This window comes from Meleagris gallopavo, chromosome 2 (genome assembly GCF_905368555.1).
Source record: "Meleagris gallopavo chromosome 2, MGAL_WU_HG_1.1, whole genome shotgun sequence".
NCBI classification, from domain to species: Eukaryota; Metazoa; Chordata; class Aves; order Galliformes; family Phasianidae; genus Meleagris; species Meleagris gallopavo.
Window position 1 is genome coordinate 12,453,594 of NC_139405.1, and position 21,641 is coordinate 12,475,234.

Sequence of the window (21,641 nt, forward strand, 5' to 3'; positions counted from 1 at the left end):
AGCATTAGAAAGAAAGCAATTTTTGTTGAAGAATAAATCAATGGGAGCTTTTCCTGACACTCTTCAGTAGAGTGGTTAACGTGCCCCTGTTGTGAACACCCCCTTAACACACAGGACAAGCCAGCCTGGAGCAACACCCCTTGAAACTCGCAGGAAACCTATACTTCTCTCCAGTTCCCTCAGCCTTCCAACTCCTTTCTTTCATCAGTGCTGAAGGGCTTGAAATGCACAGTGTAATAGGGCACATATCATTGTTATCCATGTAATCTTAGGATATTCACAGGAACACCTTCACCAGTTTCCGCTGCAACAAAACCAAACCCAGAAGAGGAGAACAACAATGAGAAACACCTTCCCCAGGGTTACAAGTTCCACCGAGAATGAGATAGAGACTGGTTTTTCCCCACATATCTGAGAGATGCTCTATCACCTTTACATTTTTGGCATAAGCACAATTGCAAACCAAAGGAACCAAACTGCAGGACACGAGGCAGCAGTCAGGAGATGCAGTGCGCTCAGGGAGGCAAGAATGCAACATCCTTAAAGATCATCAGTATGAAGAACAAACCAGTTACAACACAGTGAACTTGATTTCTGAAGGGCAACTGTTCTAGTGGATACTTTTCCTTTCCAAATCAACAACTACAAAAAAATGCCTTTCACTCACTGAAGCATGACACCTCTGTGTCTTTTAGGAGCAGTTTATTCACATACAACATGCACGAGATGGTGCTGATACAGATAGTTCTCTCTGGGAGCAAATTCTGCAGGCTATGCCATCCAAAGAATCAGTCTTCAGTGACAAAGAAATAGAACATCTCTAAAAATCAAGGTGCTTGCAAGGACAGTTGCAAAAGATAAAAAAACAAAAAAAGAAAGGACAGACTTGCACTTTCAATTAAGGTTTATCAAAATAAAAATCTCTGCTACAGAAGACCAAAGCTTCTAAGACATGGGCCTTCTTTTTTACAGTTATGGTGCTTTCCTAGAAACATTATTGAGAGAAAAGGGGCATCGCGGTAGAAAAATCATTTCGTTAGTTCATTTATACAAATACTGAAGGTTTAAGCCAAAAGAACCAGACGTGTTCTGGTTTGAAATATCAAATAGGAAGCTCTTCAATATTCAGAGCTTAGAAACTGAGTCAAAAAAAAGTTTCAAAATTGAAAGATACTTTGGCTGATCTTTCAAGACTCTTTCAAGTAAACTTAAGTGAATTAAATATAATATTTCATGACTGATTAGAGTATACATTTGACCATTAGCTATGTCTCAGTCTGCTACCTACCAGCTGGAATATTTATGAATCCTTTTATAACTTAGTTACAGCTATCTTGTGGGATAGTTTAATCATATAAAATCTTATAATACAGATGCACAAGTAAAGCAACACCAGCTGCTGGCTTGTGCCCTTGTCGTGTTGCTTTACTCTTTACTGCTCCCCATGCCATGCTGCACATCCCCACTGCAAGGGGACTGCCTCAGGAATTATGCTATCTGCAGGGGCAGGCTGACCTGTTGCCTGACATCCAAGATGCAGAGTGTCTGAAGGAGCAGTAGAAATGTAGGATTTCATGGGGCAAGGTGTCACAGGATGCATACTGTGCAAAGTGATTGATAATAAAGAGAGTGTTGGATAAGTTAACACTGAGTGGACAACACTCACCTACCCAACTGTTTGAAATTATTCTCTTCCTCAGAGAAGGATCCTGTGAAGCTCCAGCACAGGGTTCCCCTCTCTAACCAAGGAGCAGAACAAGCCTTGTCTAAATTAAGCACTTCAGGATAAAATGGCTTAATGCCATCTTTGTCATTGCAAGTACAGCAAAACAATGGAAGACAAAGCATTGGAACAGATAAGGTGACACAGCTCATCAACAGCTGCACTTCTGGCTATGCAACACACAACTGCAGCACATTTGGATGGCACAATCTGTATCTGCAACCTTTTCTTGCTGGACTGTATTTCAATCCTTTCTTTGTCTCACATCCCTCTTCTCTGCCAGTGGTGGTACAGAAAATATGCAACAGCAGCAATGGGAAGGAGAGCAGAGAGGTATCAAATTACACCACCAACTTTGTGGCTAAGCTGAGCAGCATCTCCTCAGAATTAACATAATCTTTCAAAGGTTCCCATGTGTTTGATGCTGACTGTGTAAGTGCGTGCTAATCAGCTTCATACTATGATCAGAATATTAGAATATAACTTTGCTAAGCAAATGGATGAGAAAGTCTGCAAATACTCAGTGGTGAGAATAAATCATAGCTTAGTAGGAAAGAATCAGATTCCCACCAGCATATGGCACAGCCTGTGGAGGGAAGGAGCACTCACAGTGGGACCACTGAGGGCACTGTGCTGATGGAATGTCTCCTTCATATCCAAGCTATCTTCCATTTCTCTCTCTCAAAAAACAAAACAAAACAAAACAAAAAAACACACCACAAAACATTACCTATGCTACAAAATGGATGCTGTCTAGATTAAGCCCCGTTCCTGTGACTGGTGAGATTTCCCACTTGTGAGCTCTTGGAATGAATTCTACAAGTAGGTACCTCCTGGGTGAGCAAGATGTCACACAACAGCAATTCAATATGCTTCAGTCCTGGTATGCCAAAGTCTCACCAATCAGTCCTCTCCAAGCCTAAGGACTTTTCTGCCACTAGATCTCTGGATTCTTTCAGGAAATCCCATGGCACAGCTTACCACACCACAGATGCGCAGCCACATGATCGGGCTCATGCACACATGTGCTTGCTGGGCTCTGTAAGCAGAGCAGCTACATGCAGCCTCCCTCACACGACAGAGTCTATGACAATAGTTTAAGCCTCACCTTTCTTCCTGCTCTACTATACTCTGCATAGGAAACAGCATGTGTGGAGGTAACTAACAAGATATTCAACAAGACTTGATTGCAATGGAGATGGCAAGCCAAGTCACCTCTCAGCATCCAGCTTTAAAAATCATTTTATTTATAGCTAGAAAAATTACCTGCAGCAGTACTGCTGGGAAACTAAAGCTTACAGTAACTTCAGCTTCCATTTCAGCTGCTCTACATTGAACATTCCCCTTGGAAATCCAGACAGCAGACAGCAGATACACTACACTGTCTTTATATTACACATTCAACAGATAATCAAAATGAGGTATATGGGTACTGATCCTCTTGTTTCTTTTCTTTTTTTCTTTTTTTTTTTTTTTTGCATTCCTCCCTTCACATTCCAACACACAATTGTGAAACATGAAATACGCACACCATTACCGAGATCTATTCTTTTTAAAACCGAACACAGCACTAGAGGTTAGTAAGTGAACTGTGCAAGGGTAGGTCATGTTTTTAAACAAAGAAAAACATGAGGGGAAAAAAAAAAACACAGGCCTACAGTGAATTAATATGATTTTGGTTTCATAGCTGACAATCAATTTTCATTCTTTCAAGCATGAAAGATTTTGCAGTGGCTGCATAAAACTTCAGAGCTACAAACATTTGATGTTCTGTCAAGCAGCTCGGCTTTCTGTCATACACACTGCAGCCACAAATCACTACCTTGCGGTCCTGGGTGATGATTATGAAGATTATTCAAAAAGTTGAGCTTTAAAGAGTTATTAACAGTACCTTTCCATTTCAGCAACACACAAACAAGCAATTGTGCTGTTCACAAAAAGCCTGTTTTTCTTACTTTAACGTGCTGCTCATTTTTCTCTGCCTTTACTTGATCTCTCTGGCTGGGCATTCTCACCTCAAATGCCAAGTAATCACACTGTTATGAGTGTCATCCACTAAGTGAAAGCACTGAAACAGACCAAAAAAGAGCATTTGCAATCATCTTGCAAGATGCAAACATGGGTCCAGAAGCTGAGCAGAGCACATGGCTTTCAGAAAGGCCAGTTGTGCTTCTTGGAGTGTGAACACTGCACAAGAATGCTACGGGCCAAGACAGAATTGAATGGTTTTCCCCCCACCCCCTCTCCAAATTTATTTTATGAATGAACATATCTTCTATTTTCCTGCTACAAAACAAACAAACAAACAAACAAAACAAAAAACCAAACACAAAGCTAAGCTCTCTGAACTCAGGACATTTTGCTCTGTCTTTAGCCCAAGGGGCTGTCCAGAGAAGCAGGTCACATGTGGATACCATTTTAAATTAACCAGGTAAAACACAACTGATTTGTTGAAATACAAGTTGAAAGCTTCTGAATTTGCCACTAAAATTCAAATTTTGTCCTGTAAAGTTTTTCACCTAAACAGTGTGTTCTCATTTATTTTTTATTTTGCCTTGCACTTTTACAGCACATGCAGATGACTACATTCTGTACTTTGCTGTGACACTGGATTTGTGGATGGAGGTAGTTTAGAGTTAGACATTTTGAGCATGTGCTCTCCTAACTCCCACTGCAGTTCTTGGGACACAAGTGTCTGAGATGTTAGCCTCACGACCACAAGTCGATTATCATCCAAATGTGCTTCAGCTGCAAGACAGGGTTAACAGAACTTCTCCGAGCAATTAATCTACCCAAGGGTACAACCAGAAGGACAGGTTAAAGAACACCTGGGTCTTCCTCAGAGCCTTGGAAGTAAATATTAAAGAGCATTACTAAGATCTTAAAATTGGATAGTGATGCTTAGGATCTACTGCAAACATTTTAAGGGAAACTGTCCTTTTTGAATAAGCTCTAATGTCATCTAGAAAGAGAAAATCATTTTAATGAAGGGATGCGAGGGATTTACCTCTCTCCCATTCTCACTCTCATGAGTGAGAATTGTAATAAGTCAATGCAGTAGGCTTAATTATCTGGTTACATGTACGAAATAGTCACCTGCAAATCTTGTGCAGACAAATAGGTATTTAGAGCCCCAAAACCTGGGTTCACACAAGAGAAATATATGGGAGGACTGGATAGTACCTCAAATTGAAACACTCTCAAGATTTAAGATGACTTCTCCAAAGGCTAGACAAAGATGAAAGTTCAAATCAAACGAACTTTCCCCATCTTACACTTTCAGAAGTCAATGAGACTACACATGCACCTTTCGTGCGATTCTCTTTTTGTGAGCTAGCGCTCTCCCTTCTCCAGTGTTTAATTAACAAATGAACTCCTCAGGATAAAGCTACAACCTAAAAATTATTCACAGAAAAGAGATCTTGAATAGTATCTGACACCAAAAACCCATTTGTAGATAATTCCCAATCAGCGATATTCATTGACTAAATTAGACATGGTTAATTATTCACCCCATCTTTCACCACACAACTCCCCTCTGCCCTCAGCCTCAACAAATTCCTAAAAGGATCAGAACGCTGATCATAGCCCAAGCCTTTCAGCTTTATACCTCCTGTTCAGTTTCTTCCTTTTGGTCCTTTAGTAAGCAAACCCTTCTGGTTCAGCAATTTGGCAAACCAGTGATTTTTTTTCTCGCAATTATATAACTGCTGCAAGGCATTCAGTCATCAGGAATGCCATCCAGGAGATTCACAGCTGTAGAAATGCATAAACAGCCATCGTTCCCTACCATAGAAATTTTATTGGCTATGCAGTCCGTAGAGCTGACCACTTTGATTTATTGGAGTGAGAAGCAGCAAAAAAACACTGTCAGGCTTTGGGAGCAGCTGAGATATTAGACTGCTCCATTCACGTACATCACACTCATGAAAAGCACAGGAACCTGGTAGGCTATAAATCAGAAGATTCTGGAGGTAAGAGGTGGGAGGGGGAATCATGAGTGTAAACTTAGCTCGTGATTAGCGTTAAGTCCTGAGAAACATTAAACAAATTCTGGCTGCCTCAGGACTTACACCTTCCTTTTCCCACTGATCCTTTATTTATAACTTTCCTGCAGAAGCAGACCCACATACCCCCCGTTCCTGGCTTGTAGTCACACAGGCTAACAGTACCTGCTGCACTGCTGAGCTCTTTTTGCTACGTCTTCCTTTGAAATCACTTATTGAGGCCTTAGACCTGATATATTTTTAATGCTGCTGGGAAGGCCTTATACACAGAGGGTGGTGCTCTGGCTAATGAGGCCTTCCACCTCTCTGTACTGCTCTCCGGCCCTCCCCCTCTCACTGCTCCCTGCAGTCTCACTTTTGGAGGGATCTCCTCCAGTCAAGAGGAATGGTCTCTCTTTTCCCACCCTATTTGCATAGTTCACAGTTTATGCTGTCAACGTGACAACTTTCTGACTATTAAAAGGTAAACTGCTGCCACAAAGTTCACACCTGAAGCAGCTATCAGTCATTTGGGTCAGTTTGCATTAGATTCCACAGCTGAAGGCTTTGTGGACCATTCTGAGTTCTGAACTAGCCCCCTAATTTGCAACACATCCAATAGAGTCGTTATGGAGTATAAGATTCTGCACAATATCAGGTTCCTCCTCACATCTAATCTCAGGTGTAGGTGATCTTCCTCTGCATTGATTCACTGCACTCAGCCTGAGGAGAGCCAGCTCCCAGTTTTGCTCACACCCATCACGCAAGCACTTTGCCCCTGAAACCCCCTTTTGTCCCCTTCCCACTGTCAGGTGCAAAGGCTTTTCTTGCAGCTTACCAGCACCCAGCAGTGAATCCAGCTGGTCCTCCTGCAGCAGCACTGAACACTGATGTCAACCAGAGGAACCATACTGAAGTCAGTGTTTACAGGCAGGATGCTCTGCTACACCAGCTGCTTACCATAAACTTCCACAGCAAGGCAGGCTTTAAAGAGAAAAACAAACAATATCTGTGTCAGTAAAGCACCTTTTCACCTCATTTCCTTCTGATGTGATTTAGAGGTCCCTCCAGTAAATACTATGAACGTTTAATACTGATGCTTTTCAACTACAAAAATATTCAAGCACCATCATTCCAGACATACCGTTAGCTCTTCAGACAAGAGCACGTAGGTCTTTACCTCCCTGCCTCAGAGTGGTCTGTTTAAGGGACGTCCCAGGGCTCACGGCGGAGTTGATGAGGGCAGAGAGGACAGGTGAGCCTGCGAGCTGGGAGAGGCAGCTGAGCGCAGCCCTTAGCCAACCACTTTGCAGCTCGCTCTGCAAGGCAGCTCTCTTTCATGTGGAAAATAGGTGTATTTGCTCTTCTATTCTCACGTCTGGTTCCTAACGCTCTCAGCGTATCTTAAGCACACAAAAGCAACCAGCTTCTGCCCTTGGATACCAACCCAGCTCTCCTCAACTTCGCTAGTCCTCACGTGGCCTATCCGAGAATTTAGGAATGTATTTACACTACGTGCTAGTCGTTAAAACAGCCACCAGATCCTGTTTTGTGAGCAAAGATATACGTCCAGGTCGTTACATAAACTGACTTTAAAAGTGCATTTGCAGAAGCCATTAACTTGGCTGCAGCCCTCACCTTACCCTTCAGAGGAGGAACAGGAACAGTGCCCAACTCTGCTCTCCTGCAGAGGAGCTGGTACCGAGCAGAAGAAACACCGCACATCTCACCGCTTGGTCCCCAGTGGGAACTTGACTTAAATTCTGTGGCACGCCGGGAAAACCAATTTGAGATCTTGCAGCTGATTCAGCTAAGAGGAAAAGGCAGGTGCCTTCCAAAGGCTCACACCACGCTTCTTAATCAGAGCCATTCCCAGGGCTGTCTCAGATGTACTGTGCCTCTTTTCTGTCTTTTAAAAGAGGGTTAATACTTCTCCCAGGTGATAATGAGATGAAAAACGCTCAAAGATTAAACATAGCCCGTGAAAAACTTCACACGTTTAATTTGGGATAAACTGGCAGCAACTTTGAAATTCCAAAGGCAACTCAGTTCACTGTTTTTAGTGCTGTTTTGAGACGTTAACGTCTACACTGCTACTACCGTTTGGTTTGCAAATCCACAGCTGTTGAGCAGAAATCATTAGGGGAAGGGGGAGAAGTTGGAGTTTTTGTAGGAAACGATCAGGAGCAAATTAATTCATGTTGGTTATGAATTTTGCATCAGTAGATTTCAGTACAAATCCAATTGTAGTAAACAGTTTATATTCCCCCTCTGGCTATTGTTTAGAGCTATCTTCAAATGCATATTGACCTCCCTGGATTGCTTTACAGGCTGCTCACATTGCAGAGATTTTCGTTGCAGCTGATACCCCACGGCTGGTATCTCCAGGCAAAAAAAAGCTGATGCTGTGCAGAGCTCTGGTAAACCAGCTCAACGGAGCTGTGCTGATTGATAGCTGATGGTCTCATTTGTAACTGAAAAGTGGAAAAATTGCTATCGGAAGAACAGTTCTGGGGTGAAGATGGAGTCAGCTGTAAGCTCCATCACAGATTCAGACATCAGCTTTGAAATTTCCCCACACGGGAAAATGGCCAATAATTGGCACCTGCTTCCATCACCCAGCCATCACAAACCACTGCCTGCTCAGCTGTGCCAGCAAGTTGACCATAGAGCAATGCTACACACAAAATCAGCACAACATTACAAGCAGAAATTAAAAGATATGAAACCCAGATCATTTACATAATCGACTTCCAGTGCAGCTCTACTGCCAACGGTGCAGTAAATTGTACCAGGGGAGATCATAGAATCATTAAGATTGAAAAAGACCACTAAGATCACCGTGTCCAACCACCAACCCACCTCCATCATGCCCACTAATCATGTCCCTCAGTGCCACATCTCCACCTTTCTTGAGCACCTCCATGGATGGTGACTCCACCACCTCCCTAAGCTGCCTGGGTACATGGGACATGAGAACATCCCTAATACTGTGGAGAAAGTCTGGAAAATAAGCCACTTGCAATGGCTTTTCCCTCAGATGGTTGTCACTGACATCATCCTCACCTGCGGCCATCAGAAAGCAATTAAGGAGAGTCTTTAGCCTAGCATTAATCATCTTAAAATAAAAATAGCCCAGTGGAGGACCTCCTCATGACTTCCACTCTTCAGGGCTCCATGTGGGTTATTAATAGCCAATATATATATTTTTTTTCCAGAAATTCTTTGTGCTATTTCTAATATCCTTTGTACTTCTGGTTGCTGGCTTACTGAAGACCTCTTCTTGCCAGAGCTTTCAATGATGTGCAGACACACAAGTAGTTATTCATGCCAACTTACATTTGACGCTTTTTCTCAAGATTAAATGGGCTACTGGCAGAGACAGACAACTCACTAGCTTCAAAGCTTCCTAACTTGGCTAAAAAGAAACAAATTGCTTCCCCAGTGAATCCTCTCAAGAGAGCAATGTAGGATAAACCTGTAATATTTGCATTAATTCATCTTTAAACATAAACCTGAATAGATTCCATTTCTTCAATATATTTTCACATTATTTAAATGGATTTATTTTAACAGACAGTAACATATTTACTTTGGGGTTATTTTGCATTTCTATTTACCTTTTGGCTGGTAGTTCATTTATAATGGAAGAGGTGATGGAACTAGAGCGGCTGAGGCTTACACAGGCTTTAGAAAGGATTTTCATCTGAGGCCACTTTCATCCCGATTTTCAGTAGCACTACTTTTTCTCAGTTTAGTGACATTTAAGAGAACCTTTCAGTCTCAGAGAGCACTTGCAGTCTGGGCTGCCTGAGGAAAGTGGGGCTTCACTGCTCTTGGCCTGATACCTGCTGCCTACAGGGCAATTTTGATCAGTAGATATCAAAGTCCTTTGCAGAGATGCTCAGCTTCCTCCCATTTTTCTGGTGATGGGAAATAGAGACATGGAGTGAAGGGAACAACAGTGGAAGAAGGGCTGATTTTTCTTCTCTGCTCACAATAAATGATATAGCTCACAAAGTGCTTGCTGCTTCGCTCTTCTCCATCTGTGTCAAAGTACTTTGAGACAACTATTAGGGTACTCCTGGGTAACTGACTCTTGTTTTAGGATTTCCAGTTATCTGTCCTCCCTGCTGCTGGAGGACCTCTGCACCAACGCAGTGGTAAATGGAGACTATGCAGCATTCCACATCCAATCTACATATTTTAGTGTAATCTGACAATGAAAATGGACTTTAATAAAATGCCCTTACTGGCAGGATCTGCAGCATGACTCAATTCTGGATGCGAGAGTGTACGCATATGCGAATATCTAAGACCCATACAAATTAAAAAATACATATTTTCTGAGCCTCAGCCACCAACTGCCCTTCATTGCCAAGATCTTCCTGGCTCTAGGCATTCTCTCATAGGATTGCCATCGTGAGATAACAGGGCTGTTGTGCTGCTTTCACTGCTGACCTAACCCATAGCAGCAATACTCAGATCACACAGTGCCAGCGATGACATCCTATTGCCTGAACAGCTGCATCTCTCCCAGCCTTTGTTTTTTCTTTCAGTTAGCTTCTAGAAATCAGCAAGCACAGAGAAACCAGACTCACAGCCCATTATTTGCAAACAGTATCTGTGCAAAGATTCTCTTAATGCAGTCACAAGGCTCTGCATTTTCTAATGAAATTCACAGTTGAATGTTATAAAGTGCTGGTGGGGGGAAAAAATCCTCGATCAGTAGGTAAACGCTTTTGAGTTCTTTACTGTATTTACTTTTTAACCACTCCAGTTTCTAGCATGTACAAATGTTTCCTATATTAACAGGGGAAGACTGATTTTGTGGTCAGTGAATGGGAAACAGGACATCAATTTAACTGGGCCATTTGGGGTTAGCACAAAATGACAGACCAGCAGGAAGCAGTTGAAAGCTTCCCCCTCAGCAATCAAAGCCCTGCAATTTTGAGTCTTTTCCTCCAATCACATAGTGTATTGATGAGAAATTAGTTCTGATAATGACCTTTGAAAGACCTCATTCTGGCCTTCTGAGGGTAATTCGTTTCTCTAACCATGGTGTCTTAATGGCAGCTCAGCAAAAGCACCTCACCTACACAGCCACTTCAGCAGCACAACAAAGTTAGTTATCTTTTCCCTTAACTTGACTTATTTTTTCATTTGACTTACCCTGATCTTTGACTATGCGAGAGTTTCTTTTTCTGTGAACATCATCTTCTCCTCTACCTGTCTGTCCCAGCTCGATGAAATTATGAATAGAGGATCCTTACTAATCCATCAGCCCTACTGTAACCTAATGTGCTAGATCCTGTCTGTGTTGCATAGTTCTAAGTTTCAATCTGCGAAGATGCTCCCCTACATGAAGTCACACTAACCACAATTCAATTAATTTGTTTGCTGTTTTTTTTTTTTTGTTTTTTTTTTTTTAAATAGCGCTGACAAGAAACTCTCCTTTTTCTTACAAAAGCAGATGCAGAACGCTGAATGCCAACTTTCCTAGGTGAACAAGAGTAGGTGCTTGCTCTCAGCACTGCTGATGGTGGGAATCATATTTCATTACCTGAAAATCACCTTCAACTGGTGACCACAAACCTGCCAGTGCAGATTGCGTTACTCAAAATTTCTAGGCTGGAATCAGCACAGCACACCATCTTTCAGCTGATTTTACAAATCACAATCCTCCCTTAGTGCTATGACTTGCAGTTTTAAGCCTCTGCTTTTTCCCAGTGCCCCCAACCCTGGTTGCTACCCATGATCACTGAGTGCTCAGAGCAAAGAGTATCTCCCTGGGCACTCAGATCTGATCCTTGGCTGCCAGGCTGGAGTGAATCAGTGCATATCACAAGGGTTAATACTACCTTCCACATATAGCTCCTGGACAAACAATGAGGAAAACTGGATCTACGGCAGTGTTTGAGCTTTCACATTTGGCTCCGTTGGAGTATTCTGCCTGTAAATGGTAACAAAAATGGCTGTCATAAGCTGGAAGGAACCCCAAATTTTAAATATCTCATGCTGCACTTCAGTGATTTTTAAAGCTCATAATAGCAGCTCCAAAATACCATGAAAAGCTGACCCAGTACGAACTCACTCTGTCAGTTTATATTTCCTCCAAACAGTAGCAGCCTTCATACCACTCCTGGGATCATCCATCCCCCACAGCTGGCAGAAAGGTGACACAGACTACAGAACTCACAATGGCCATCCCGTGTCCCCCAGCAAATCCAAAAGAAAGGCACACGTTAAACCCACACCCACTTCATATCAAATCGGTATGAGTAGCTGGTAATAAAGGTCCTTGCTTCTGCTGCCCTTGGAAACAGTGCAAATGTAGAGAAAGCATCACCTCCCAAATGTGTCTGGGACTCCTGCTCTCTGTCAGCCCTGTGTCATCTTATTACGAACCAACAAAGACTAGATGGAGTGAAACGTAGGAGAGTGATACAAAATGTACAGCTTATATTTGATAATTATTTTCAAGCAGAGTCAGACAGCTTGCTCACACCCCAGCACTGAGGAAGAAAAACAGCTTATGTGGCATGCATTGTAAGGAAACAACTCTATGAAGCACAGAGGAAAAAAAGGTAAACTATTTGTATAGCCTCCACTCTAAGGCAGCAAAACAATTCTTTCATAACGCCTAGGAAGGCCTCAAGTATAAGCAATTTTTTGGAATCATTTGAATAGTTGCTATGACTCTGTATACCCAATCTTCTGTATGTTCACTGGACTCCTGTGATCCTGAATAGTTCTCCCACAGCCAGTTTACTATCTATCACGTGTGTGTGATGAAGGCTCTTTCTTTCTGATTGCTTTTCCTTCATATTCCAGATCTCTGACCTTCAATTCTGTCCCCTCTGCATCACTTCTCCCTAAGCACTAATGGGGTCTGATATGAGTATCACTAGCAGCGTGCCCTGCTGGGTAAGAAGAGAACATGTCACACCTTAGCTCAAGAATGCAAACAAAGGGCAATATCCTTATGTCTGCGAATGCCTTTGTATTGTGCTCTATGCTCTGCCATTTCTGCAGAATTTAGTATTTCTAAGCTAAATACCACTTGGTTCCTTTATTCACTTTTATTCTGTCATGCTACAGAAACAAACTGAATGTGTCAAATCCCAGCTTTGTGTGTATTGCATGGTATCTTCCTAAGAACAAGACGTAAGAAAGCAGATTATTTCCACACATGCTTCTAGTGTATCTGTGAGTCCTGTCTCACACCACCTCCCCTGAGCCCCCGAGGCTGCTGACTTTGTAAAAGACAGAAGAATAAATTAGTCTATAATCCTTATACCCTTTAAAAAACAAAACAAAACAAAACAAAACAATTAATGTTGCTTCTCCCTTGTAAGAACAACCAATAAGTAGAAAGTGAGACTAGGGAACACTGAAATACATACCCATATATCAGCTTATGTGAAACAGCCCTGCACCCAGGACTTTCCACTGCTGCCTTCATATGCAGCAGTCTACCATGGCAGTTTATGCCTCTCAATTCTGCATGGCTTCTGAATTGTTGGACATGATGTTCAGCACATGGGTGCCGCCATGAGTCAACACCAGGTGTTTCCTTCAGTAGAATTGAAACCCTTCCTCTGTACTTATCCACAGCATGATCTCCCAGGAAATCCCTTGATTGTTGTTAGACTGAAAACAGCCAGGGCTACTCCTGAAACACTGCTGTTCCCCAAGGAGCACATAACTTGACTGTGTGCAAAGCTTAAAAATGAAATCTAGAAAATTGCATCTGCCAGCATGTGTTCAAATGTAAGCTCCACTGGAGAGGGATGGAGGATTCTCAAAGGACAACTACGTTATCTTTGTCTATAGAACACAAGTAGAAAGTTAATTTTAAAATGCTATAATTAAGGGCTTAATATAAATGCATTTCTGATGCTATCCACAAATTCATCAGAGTTCAAGAAGCTCTTTCAAAATAAGTGCCTGCAAGCAAAATAGCTGGTTTTGTTCTTTCTTCTGAAGAGATGATGAGCCATTTACACACACCTTCTCATCTTAACAATACTCTAGCCATATTATGTATCTCACGTGCTATAAATTTCAAATGCAAATTGTAAAAAGTCTATATAAAGCCTCATACAGATTTACTGTTCTTCCTACAGAGTCATGGCTAAAGACAAAGCATTTCCTTAGCAGCAGGAAAGCTCTGGCAAGAAAGTATCAAAACTCACAATGAGTAGGATTTTTTGTAAAATTCAATAGAAATATTTCTACCTCTATTTCAGATAATCAGATTATGGTGTAATTTCAAAATGATTTTCCCTTTCTTGTACAGTTGTGTTGTGTTTTCAGAATAATCACTCAAAATGAGTACTGCAAGTAAAAATCCTGGCTTTATCAGGGTCACCAGGGCAATTCCAACCAATTTCATTTGGGCCAATGCCTCACTTTGTGAGGAAGTCTTAGGGGAAAATAAATTCAGACCTGTGGAAATGGAACAGCACGCCAAAAAGCCTTCCTGTAATTTTATTTTGAACACAGTCACACTGCCGTGTTTGAAAAAGCAACTCCTTTCATTGCCTTCAGGAAATCAGCAGGTATTCCTCCTCCCACTGATTGCCTGCAAGAGAATAGGCTGGCTTAAAAGCCACTGCTTTTCAGCGCCCAGATACCAGTGAGATTAGGCTGAAGTCCCCACCTCACTCCAGAACCTTGGACCCTCCTGAGTGAGTCTGAGGTGTCCAACAAGGCCTTCCCTCTTTACAGGTCCCAACTGGCCTCCCTAAGGAGGTATGGGCTTGCTGAAGGCGGTGGTACAAGATCTCTTGCCCTCTGAAAGGCAAAAAATCCTGGATTCCTAGAATTGCTGATAGATTGCTGAGCACTCACAAGGAGTCATTGTAGGTGGGCCTTCCCCTTCATGAGAAGCAGTGGCTATCAGCTCCTCAAGAGCTTTCAACTAAATGGCAGAATAAAGCCTCACTTAGTGGGATTTCAGCTGTGACAAGCACTGAGTTTTGCTTTTGGACTCCTCTTCCTCCCAAATTCAGAAACATGCCAGCAGTGTTTTCCAGCCCTTTTTAAACTCTCCTCTTTCTCGTGCAAATACAAACTAGCTTCTCCGCATCAGTGGACACAGTGCAAGAGACCAACACAGCTCTATCTCACTAATTTTCAAAGCAAGTATCCTGGCACTTCTTTTACATTTCAGCCGGAAATAAAGAACATCCCTTTGGATGAGATAGGTGCTACTTGCAGCTTCAGTTTCTTGGATGTAAAGGTAAGAACTAGGTGGACAAGATAAATGAAGAATGACCTATATCCTTCCACAACGTAACTAACTCAGTTGCTGCTGTAGATGTGGTCCTGCACCAAATCACACTGCTATCTTCCCCACAATTGAGAGCTGGTATCATTAGTACAGAACAGAATGAACAATTCCTATTTGAGGTCTCTTCAAAATTAATGGGAAACACTGAACACCAAAGGGAATTTGGATCAAGTATACAGCAATGTATTACTAAGTACAGCAGCAAGAATTTTAGAAAAAACTTACCAAAAGCTATGCTCTTGATGCCTGTGAACATGCTTTACTCAGAATTCTGGATAAAGTCTGAAGTTAAAGTTTTTACTTCGGAAGTTTTCCTCGTTTAAATTTTCCTGCCTCTATATTGCACTGTGGAGTACTTCTCACAAAGAGCTAGTAATATATGAGAGGTCCTGGCACACAGACATCAAGTGGGGCTTCAGCTTCACTGATAATAAAAGGATTTAAAGACTCAAAAATCCTGTAAAAAAATATCAAGAAAATAGTCAGAATTCTGAATACTATTAGATAATGAACTTTTCATCAACGAACAGCCTCTTCACACTAATCATGTCCTTTATCCAGACAGATCAGAGACTGAAAACCAGGGCCTTTCCTGTGCCAAGCGTCCTTCATAATCGAGACCCTCCCCCTTCATCTACGCATACTTAATAATATTAATAGAGCATTAAAATATTAATGCTAGTAGACAAGGTCTTTCATAAAGCACATAAATGAATTCATTCACTCTAGCTCATTAGCTTAATCGTCAACCCTTTTACAATGTAACTGATTAACATTTTCATTGTTCTTCCTTGTTTTTCCCCAGACTTATTTCTTTGGGGATCAAAAGATCTCTGAATACATAAGCTCCACAAATATCTGTGCGCAACTGTACAACAGGAATCATTAAAAGACAGCTAAGTAAAGGCTTTCACAGCTCACGATTCAAAGGTACTGCGGGAAGCAACCATTTAAGAACCATTTTTATTCGTAGGTTTAATGCGATTATACACATTCATGAGTCCAACAAGATCTGCACTGTGACATTGAAGATACAGTACAATAACATTCAACATGAGGTACTTCATATTTATATATCTGTCCTTTATAAATAATGCCGGAAGCCTGCCAAAATCAAACGCTGCTCCAGCACAAACGAGTGCTGTTACCTGAAGTTAGCTGCATTTAATTACATAAAAAAAACAAACCACCAAAACAAACAACAAATAAAACTGTTCAGTGCAATAAGCATGTAGAAATTAAAGCGTTTACTTAAATACTACTTTAGATATGCAGAAAGTATATTACATTATACTCTCTATCACAGATTCCCCTAACCAGGAAAATCAAACATACAAGTAGCAAAGGTGGCCAGGTACAGTTTAAGACAATCTATCCAAAGTTATCTCTACTGACATTATGCTTACATTCCAGGTTGATACAGCCGATGCTTGCAGAACATCCATGTGTTCAAGCTTAGATACTACTGCTAAACTGACCAAATCTACATGTGGACACTTACTTAAGTGCCTGGATGCCCTAAGGGGACTACAACTAGCCACCTTTTCAATACAGCAGCACCTGTCAGCATCAAGCAGGACTCACAATCAAGCTCAAAAGCTGTTTCGGAGTGCTTATGTTTATTGATCCATATAAAAAAAACAACTTTACATGCAGCAGCTCCTAAAACCTGGAAGGGACTCAGAGGAATTAAGCTAGAGATAGCTTTCATCCTGCTTCGTCAAAACGATTTAATAAAACCAGCAAATAAAAATAATTAAATAATAGCTAATTTTATACAGCTATACAGTATTTCAATCTCCTACCATCTATTCCAGCCAACGTAGCAGATAGCTTACCTTTATTTGCAGACAAGCAAAAAAACCAACAAAATTAAAAGTGAGAACCAGAGTTTAGTTATAGCAGTGCAGTACTGATTTGTCCCAACAGCTGAGGCACCTCATTTATATTTTTCTTCCAAAACTCAGAATGCAGCTTGCTACGGCAAGCAGCTTGTCAATCTGATATTCACTCCGAATTATTACATCTGTGTCAACCACTTGCTGTAAGAAAAATTTAGCAGGCTGATTAGCATCTTGCTCTGCTTCCAAGTCTATTTAAATAAATGAAATTGCTGCTCAAAACATTCTCTCCAGGTAGATGACCATTACCTCACAACAATCTTAGATTCCTTTTTGCAGTCTCTTAAGCAACTCTTTCTCCAGTCCACACATTCTTGTTTATTTTAGGCTGCACATCTAAATATATTTAAATGGCGGCTGTTTTAAAATCTCTTTCTGTGAGTTTTCCATGGACCACTGCTTAAATTTCAGTAACAGTCTGGATTATGTACATCTGTTAAAAAAAAAAAAAAATCACCATATTTTGAGGGTATTTACATTTCAGAAGGAATGTTACTTACATACACATGCACGTATGTATATAAAACACTAAAGAGTAAGATGAGTGAAAGGCATAGATCTTGTAGGGTAGTTTTTCACTTGGCTTTATTATCTAGAGGAAAGAACTGAGCTTTGGCCATAAATTGTTTGTTATCTACACTCCAGTTTTTCTCATCTCAGATGATATTCTGGACACTGCAAAGAAGTGTTGGCACTTAACAATGGCCAGAGGCCAGGGTTCCATCTGTCAAGAAACACATAAGAGTAGTAGTGTCAAACTGATAAGAAATCTAATGGGAAAAAGATTTTCATCGCAAAACTGACAAGTCAGTTTAGGGTTGTGCTACATTAATGTGTTGATATATTAATCTTCAGACTGCCTTAATAATTATTTGGTCCTCTAATTTTTTTAAAACACACACATATACACACACACGACAGAACCCACTTTGGAGATTAAATGAGTGGTACTACAATTGGTCCCTCTGAGATACAAGTGTCACAATGCAAGGGTGAAAGATTTCCTTGTATTTAAATAGTACCTATGTCTGTTATTTATACTTATTTCCTTCTCAGAAAGAGCTATGAACCCTAATACTTTTCCAGAGATGACAGACATATGACAGGAAGCTTGAGAGAGGACTCAGATAAAGAGAAGGTTCCACATAAGCAGCTGTAAGAGATGTACACTAACTGTAACATGACATTTGGGAATCTTGTCTCTTTCAAAATTCTCATAGTATTAAAAAAAAAGTCCAAGTTGGTACCAGTACGTTCTTTTGTTTCTCTACCACATGCTTCTAAATGTTTAGGAAGAAAACAAGAAAAATATAAAAACTGTCCAACATCAAATGCTAGATATTAACTCCTGTCTATTTAGCGGGGATTTGAAGAAAAGCAACTTAAATAGCAAATCAACTTCAATGTAGTAAAATTAGGTCAAAAGAGTAGAGATTTCAGCTTGTATATGTCATTTGAACATGTGCAAGTACTTCCTTGCCTTCAAAGTGGGATTCCTGGACTACGAACTCTTAGGGTCACATATCAAACCCAAACCCTTACTCACTGTAAACGCGTCCATGCATTCTGGTCAGCACACTGTGTAGCTTCCTCAAATAGCTGGCTACAGCAGAATCTCTCAGGATGATGGTATAGACCTATACTTTTTCTGTTTAGAACTGAAGCATTTCTGTTAGCCTCCATGATCAAAATCAGCTCAGCTGATTGTAATCTCTTCAGTTTGAAGAGTACACAGAAGAGAGCCATAAAACAAGGCTCCTTGTTTTCTACTGATCTCCCCAAAATAGTTACAAGCAAAGAGCAGTAAACGGAGAAAGAGAAAACTGATCAAAGATGACAGCATTTAGTGGAAGGAGTTCTAGAGCCCATGAGATACGAGGGCATCCTCTGGTGATTCAGGTGCATCAAAGCAAGGGTCAGCATCGCCAGCAAACAGGTATTTCTCTTACTAAGCGTTCAAAACTTGCTTATTCATAAGAGCTTCCAGTTTAAAGTTAAATATTACACTTAAACTTCATCACCAATGATGCTACAAGTATAGCAAGCCAGTGACTCGCCTGTAGCGTTTGTGACAAATAACTTGTACTGATCACATATCTGCAGATAAAGAGCTAAGCGTCAGTAGGTCTGAACTAGACAGGTTTTTCATAGGAAAAAATGCTTTGACTCCACACATTCAAGCATAAAATATGAGTTCAGGAATTTGCCCTCCCTGTACCCCAGTGCCGTTTGTACTGTCCGAAGAGCATTGAAACTGAACAGTCACTTTCCCACACTGAACTTCTGTCATTCCTTCCTGTCCAAAATAGCTGAGTTCATTACCATCCAAAATCACACTAGCTGTGTAAAAGGTATCAGGTTCAATCTGTACTGGATATTCAAACCACACAGGGAAAGTGTTACTAGAACCATCTGAGAAATATTTGCTCAAGTTCTGGCCTAGGATAACTCCTTGTCGTTTGAGTTCAATCTTGGCACTGTATTCTGCTGATCCGCAGCTGGAGCCGTATAGCCCAAAGCCAGCTATAAACACTCTCTTATCAACAGCAAACTGGATGCTGTCGCACCGGCCCCTGTAACGCCACTGGTTGCTGCGGTAAGCACAGGATTGGAAACGATGGCACCGCTGAGGAACAAGGCCTTTCCGGGGCTTGCTTACAAACTGTAACTCTGGCTTTTTGGCAGCTGTATACCAAAGGAAGATATCATTGGTTTCGTTGAGAGTCAGAATCCCAGACTGAGCAGCGCCATTCGCAAAGTCGTCGAGTGCCATGGTAGGGATACGTATCAAGTACAGCGCCTTTCCGAGGACTTTGCGCTTATTCTCTATGGTGGCAGTGAGCTCCTGTCGCTGACACTCCACTTCGGCCCAATTCAGAGCTGCTTCGAAAACAACAATTTCTTTGGCATTCAGAGTCTCCCTTCGGAGAATGCTTTCAAGCGTCTGAAAATCAATGTCACAGAAACCCTCGGACTTCAAAGCTAGCTCGGCTTGGGCATCAATCACTTCCCAACAGCGCTGGGTCAGGTCAGGTTCCTCAAACAAGCAGCTTTGGGAAAGCAGCACGCAGGCGTTCTTCGCACTTAGACTTGTTTCTAGGAAGTTGACGCAGGCACGGGCAAGATGAGGGACGATGTACTTCTTGGCAGCATAAAGAGTGGCCAGGACAGTATCTGCAGCCAAATCAATTTCATCACAATATATGTATCTGAAATGAAACAAGCATGCTTAATGCAAAGGGATCATTTGTCAACATCTCAAAACTACGAAGAAGGAATATTTAAGTAGTACTTTTGGGGAACACTGATTAAATCCACGAAGAAACACAAGCTAAAATCACCACTCATGTAAGACCACGGAAGAGAACATGCTTAAATCTGAGGTGAGAAAAAATTCTCATTTGGTGCACAGACTGTGAAGAAATGGTGAACTGTACAAAGAATGCAACTTCTTCAGCTGTTCTCCTTCTGTACACGCTTTGGCTAATGACAGAATATCGTCCTCAGAAGGTAGCTCCTCAACTGCTAACAGAACAGTCTGGAACACGTGTTACAAATGGTACCTGGATTTAATGTCCCAAGATAGTCAGTGGTGATGATTTATTGAGGTACATACCAACAGAGGAATGAAGACTAGCTTACTGCTAATAACTAACTAATCTCCCAGAACAGAAATGCTATTAAAGTGTAACAGGTGCTACTCATCTTCTTAATTACTGATGTTTCTTTCTTTGTTAGTTTCCAAACGAGGCAATGAAACATAAAAAAAAACAAAAGGCATAGAAAATTAATTTTCAGGTTTATTAATGCCTACAGCATCATAGCTGCAATAATATGGTGTTTTCTTTCAGTGTCAGCACATAAGGAGGAAAAAAAAAGCCTTTTACTACCACAACAGTGTAGTGGAAGTGACGAAAGTGAAATTATATTTGTGACTAAACTGCTAGGATTCATCACTTAGAGAAATGAAGCATTGTACAGTTTGTTTTTTGTAATATTTCATGCTTCAGGGCCCCATTTGCAGCTGGTAAATGCCATGTGTTAAAACCATGCCAAATGCAATTTTACTCTTCACTGGGAAAAGCAAGTTTTGATGGTTATGCTTGATAAAAGCACCTTCCTCTTGTGAAGCTGAAGTTCTACACAACCCTGGAGTAATTAAAATGTTCTAGTTAGCAAGTTTCCCAACACAATGTATTTTCGGCAGAATGGAATGTACTTAGAAAGGGGAATTAGTACCTACCCTGAAATGATTGAAGCTGTATATATCTTTATCTGTATTTTTTTTTTTTTTGCAGCTGTAGGGTGCTATCCTCCAAGTCATATCAAGAATGCATCTGCTCAGAGCAGATGCAGCCCAAGCAATATAACAAAATGGAAGAGCTTCTGGAGAAAAAGAATACTTCTACAAGCTTAAAAAACAAACAAACAAAAAAACCCCAAACAAACAAAAAACCCCAAACCTTTATTATTTGGTTTCAGCTAAGCTATTTGTAACAACAAAGGCTTAGACCTTAGGTATTTTACTGTCCAAAATATTTTGAATGTGTCAATCTATCTGGTTTTATAATTCTCTTCATTGCTCTCCAACTCTTTTCTCCCTCATATTACTTCTCTTTGCTGCTAGTACCAAAGAGAATGATGGCATCTGTTTTATACTGAAATAGCACAAAGTTGCTAGTTTAATATTCATGAAAGTAAAAAACTAATACCAGCGATTTACAACAGACAGC

The 21,641-nt window shown here is 41.0% G+C and overlaps 2 protein-coding genes across 16 annotated transcripts in view; both read right to left on the reverse strand.

Annotated features, from left to right (window-relative positions):
• Positions 1 to 15,566, reverse strand: part of SPTLC3 (serine palmitoyltransferase long chain base subunit 3) — a 292,640-nt gene extending 277,074 nt beyond the window's left edge. For 6 of the 7 annotated variants that reach the window (XM_085218943.1, XM_085218944.1, XM_085218939.1 and 3 more), the window contains exons 1-3: positions 15,233 to 15,565; positions 11,571 to 11,662; positions 6,548 to 6,693 (exon numbers count right to left, since the gene is read on the reverse strand). The gene's annotated coding sequence lies outside the window, so the exon portion shown is untranslated. Of the gene's footprint in view, positions 1 to 6,547; positions 6,694 to 11,570; positions 11,663 to 15,232 lie in introns of all 7 variants that reach the window. The other variant, XM_085218945.1, reaches the window with a different exon arrangement.
• A 390-nt stretch (positions 15,567 to 15,956) lies between these two features.
• The window catches only part of BTBD3 (BTB domain containing 3), an 86,736-nt gene continuing 81,051 nt past the window's right edge, over positions 15,957 to 21,641 (reverse strand). For all 9 annotated transcript variants that reach the window (XM_085218950.1, XM_085218949.1, XM_085218947.1 and 6 more), the window contains one exon: positions 15,957 to 20,117. In XM_085218950.1, the coding sequence (XP_085075076.1) occupies positions 19,085 to 20,117 (1,033 nt within the window). In that variant the 3' untranslated portion in view covers positions 15,957 to 19,084. The remainder of the gene's footprint in view (positions 20,118 to 21,641) is intronic.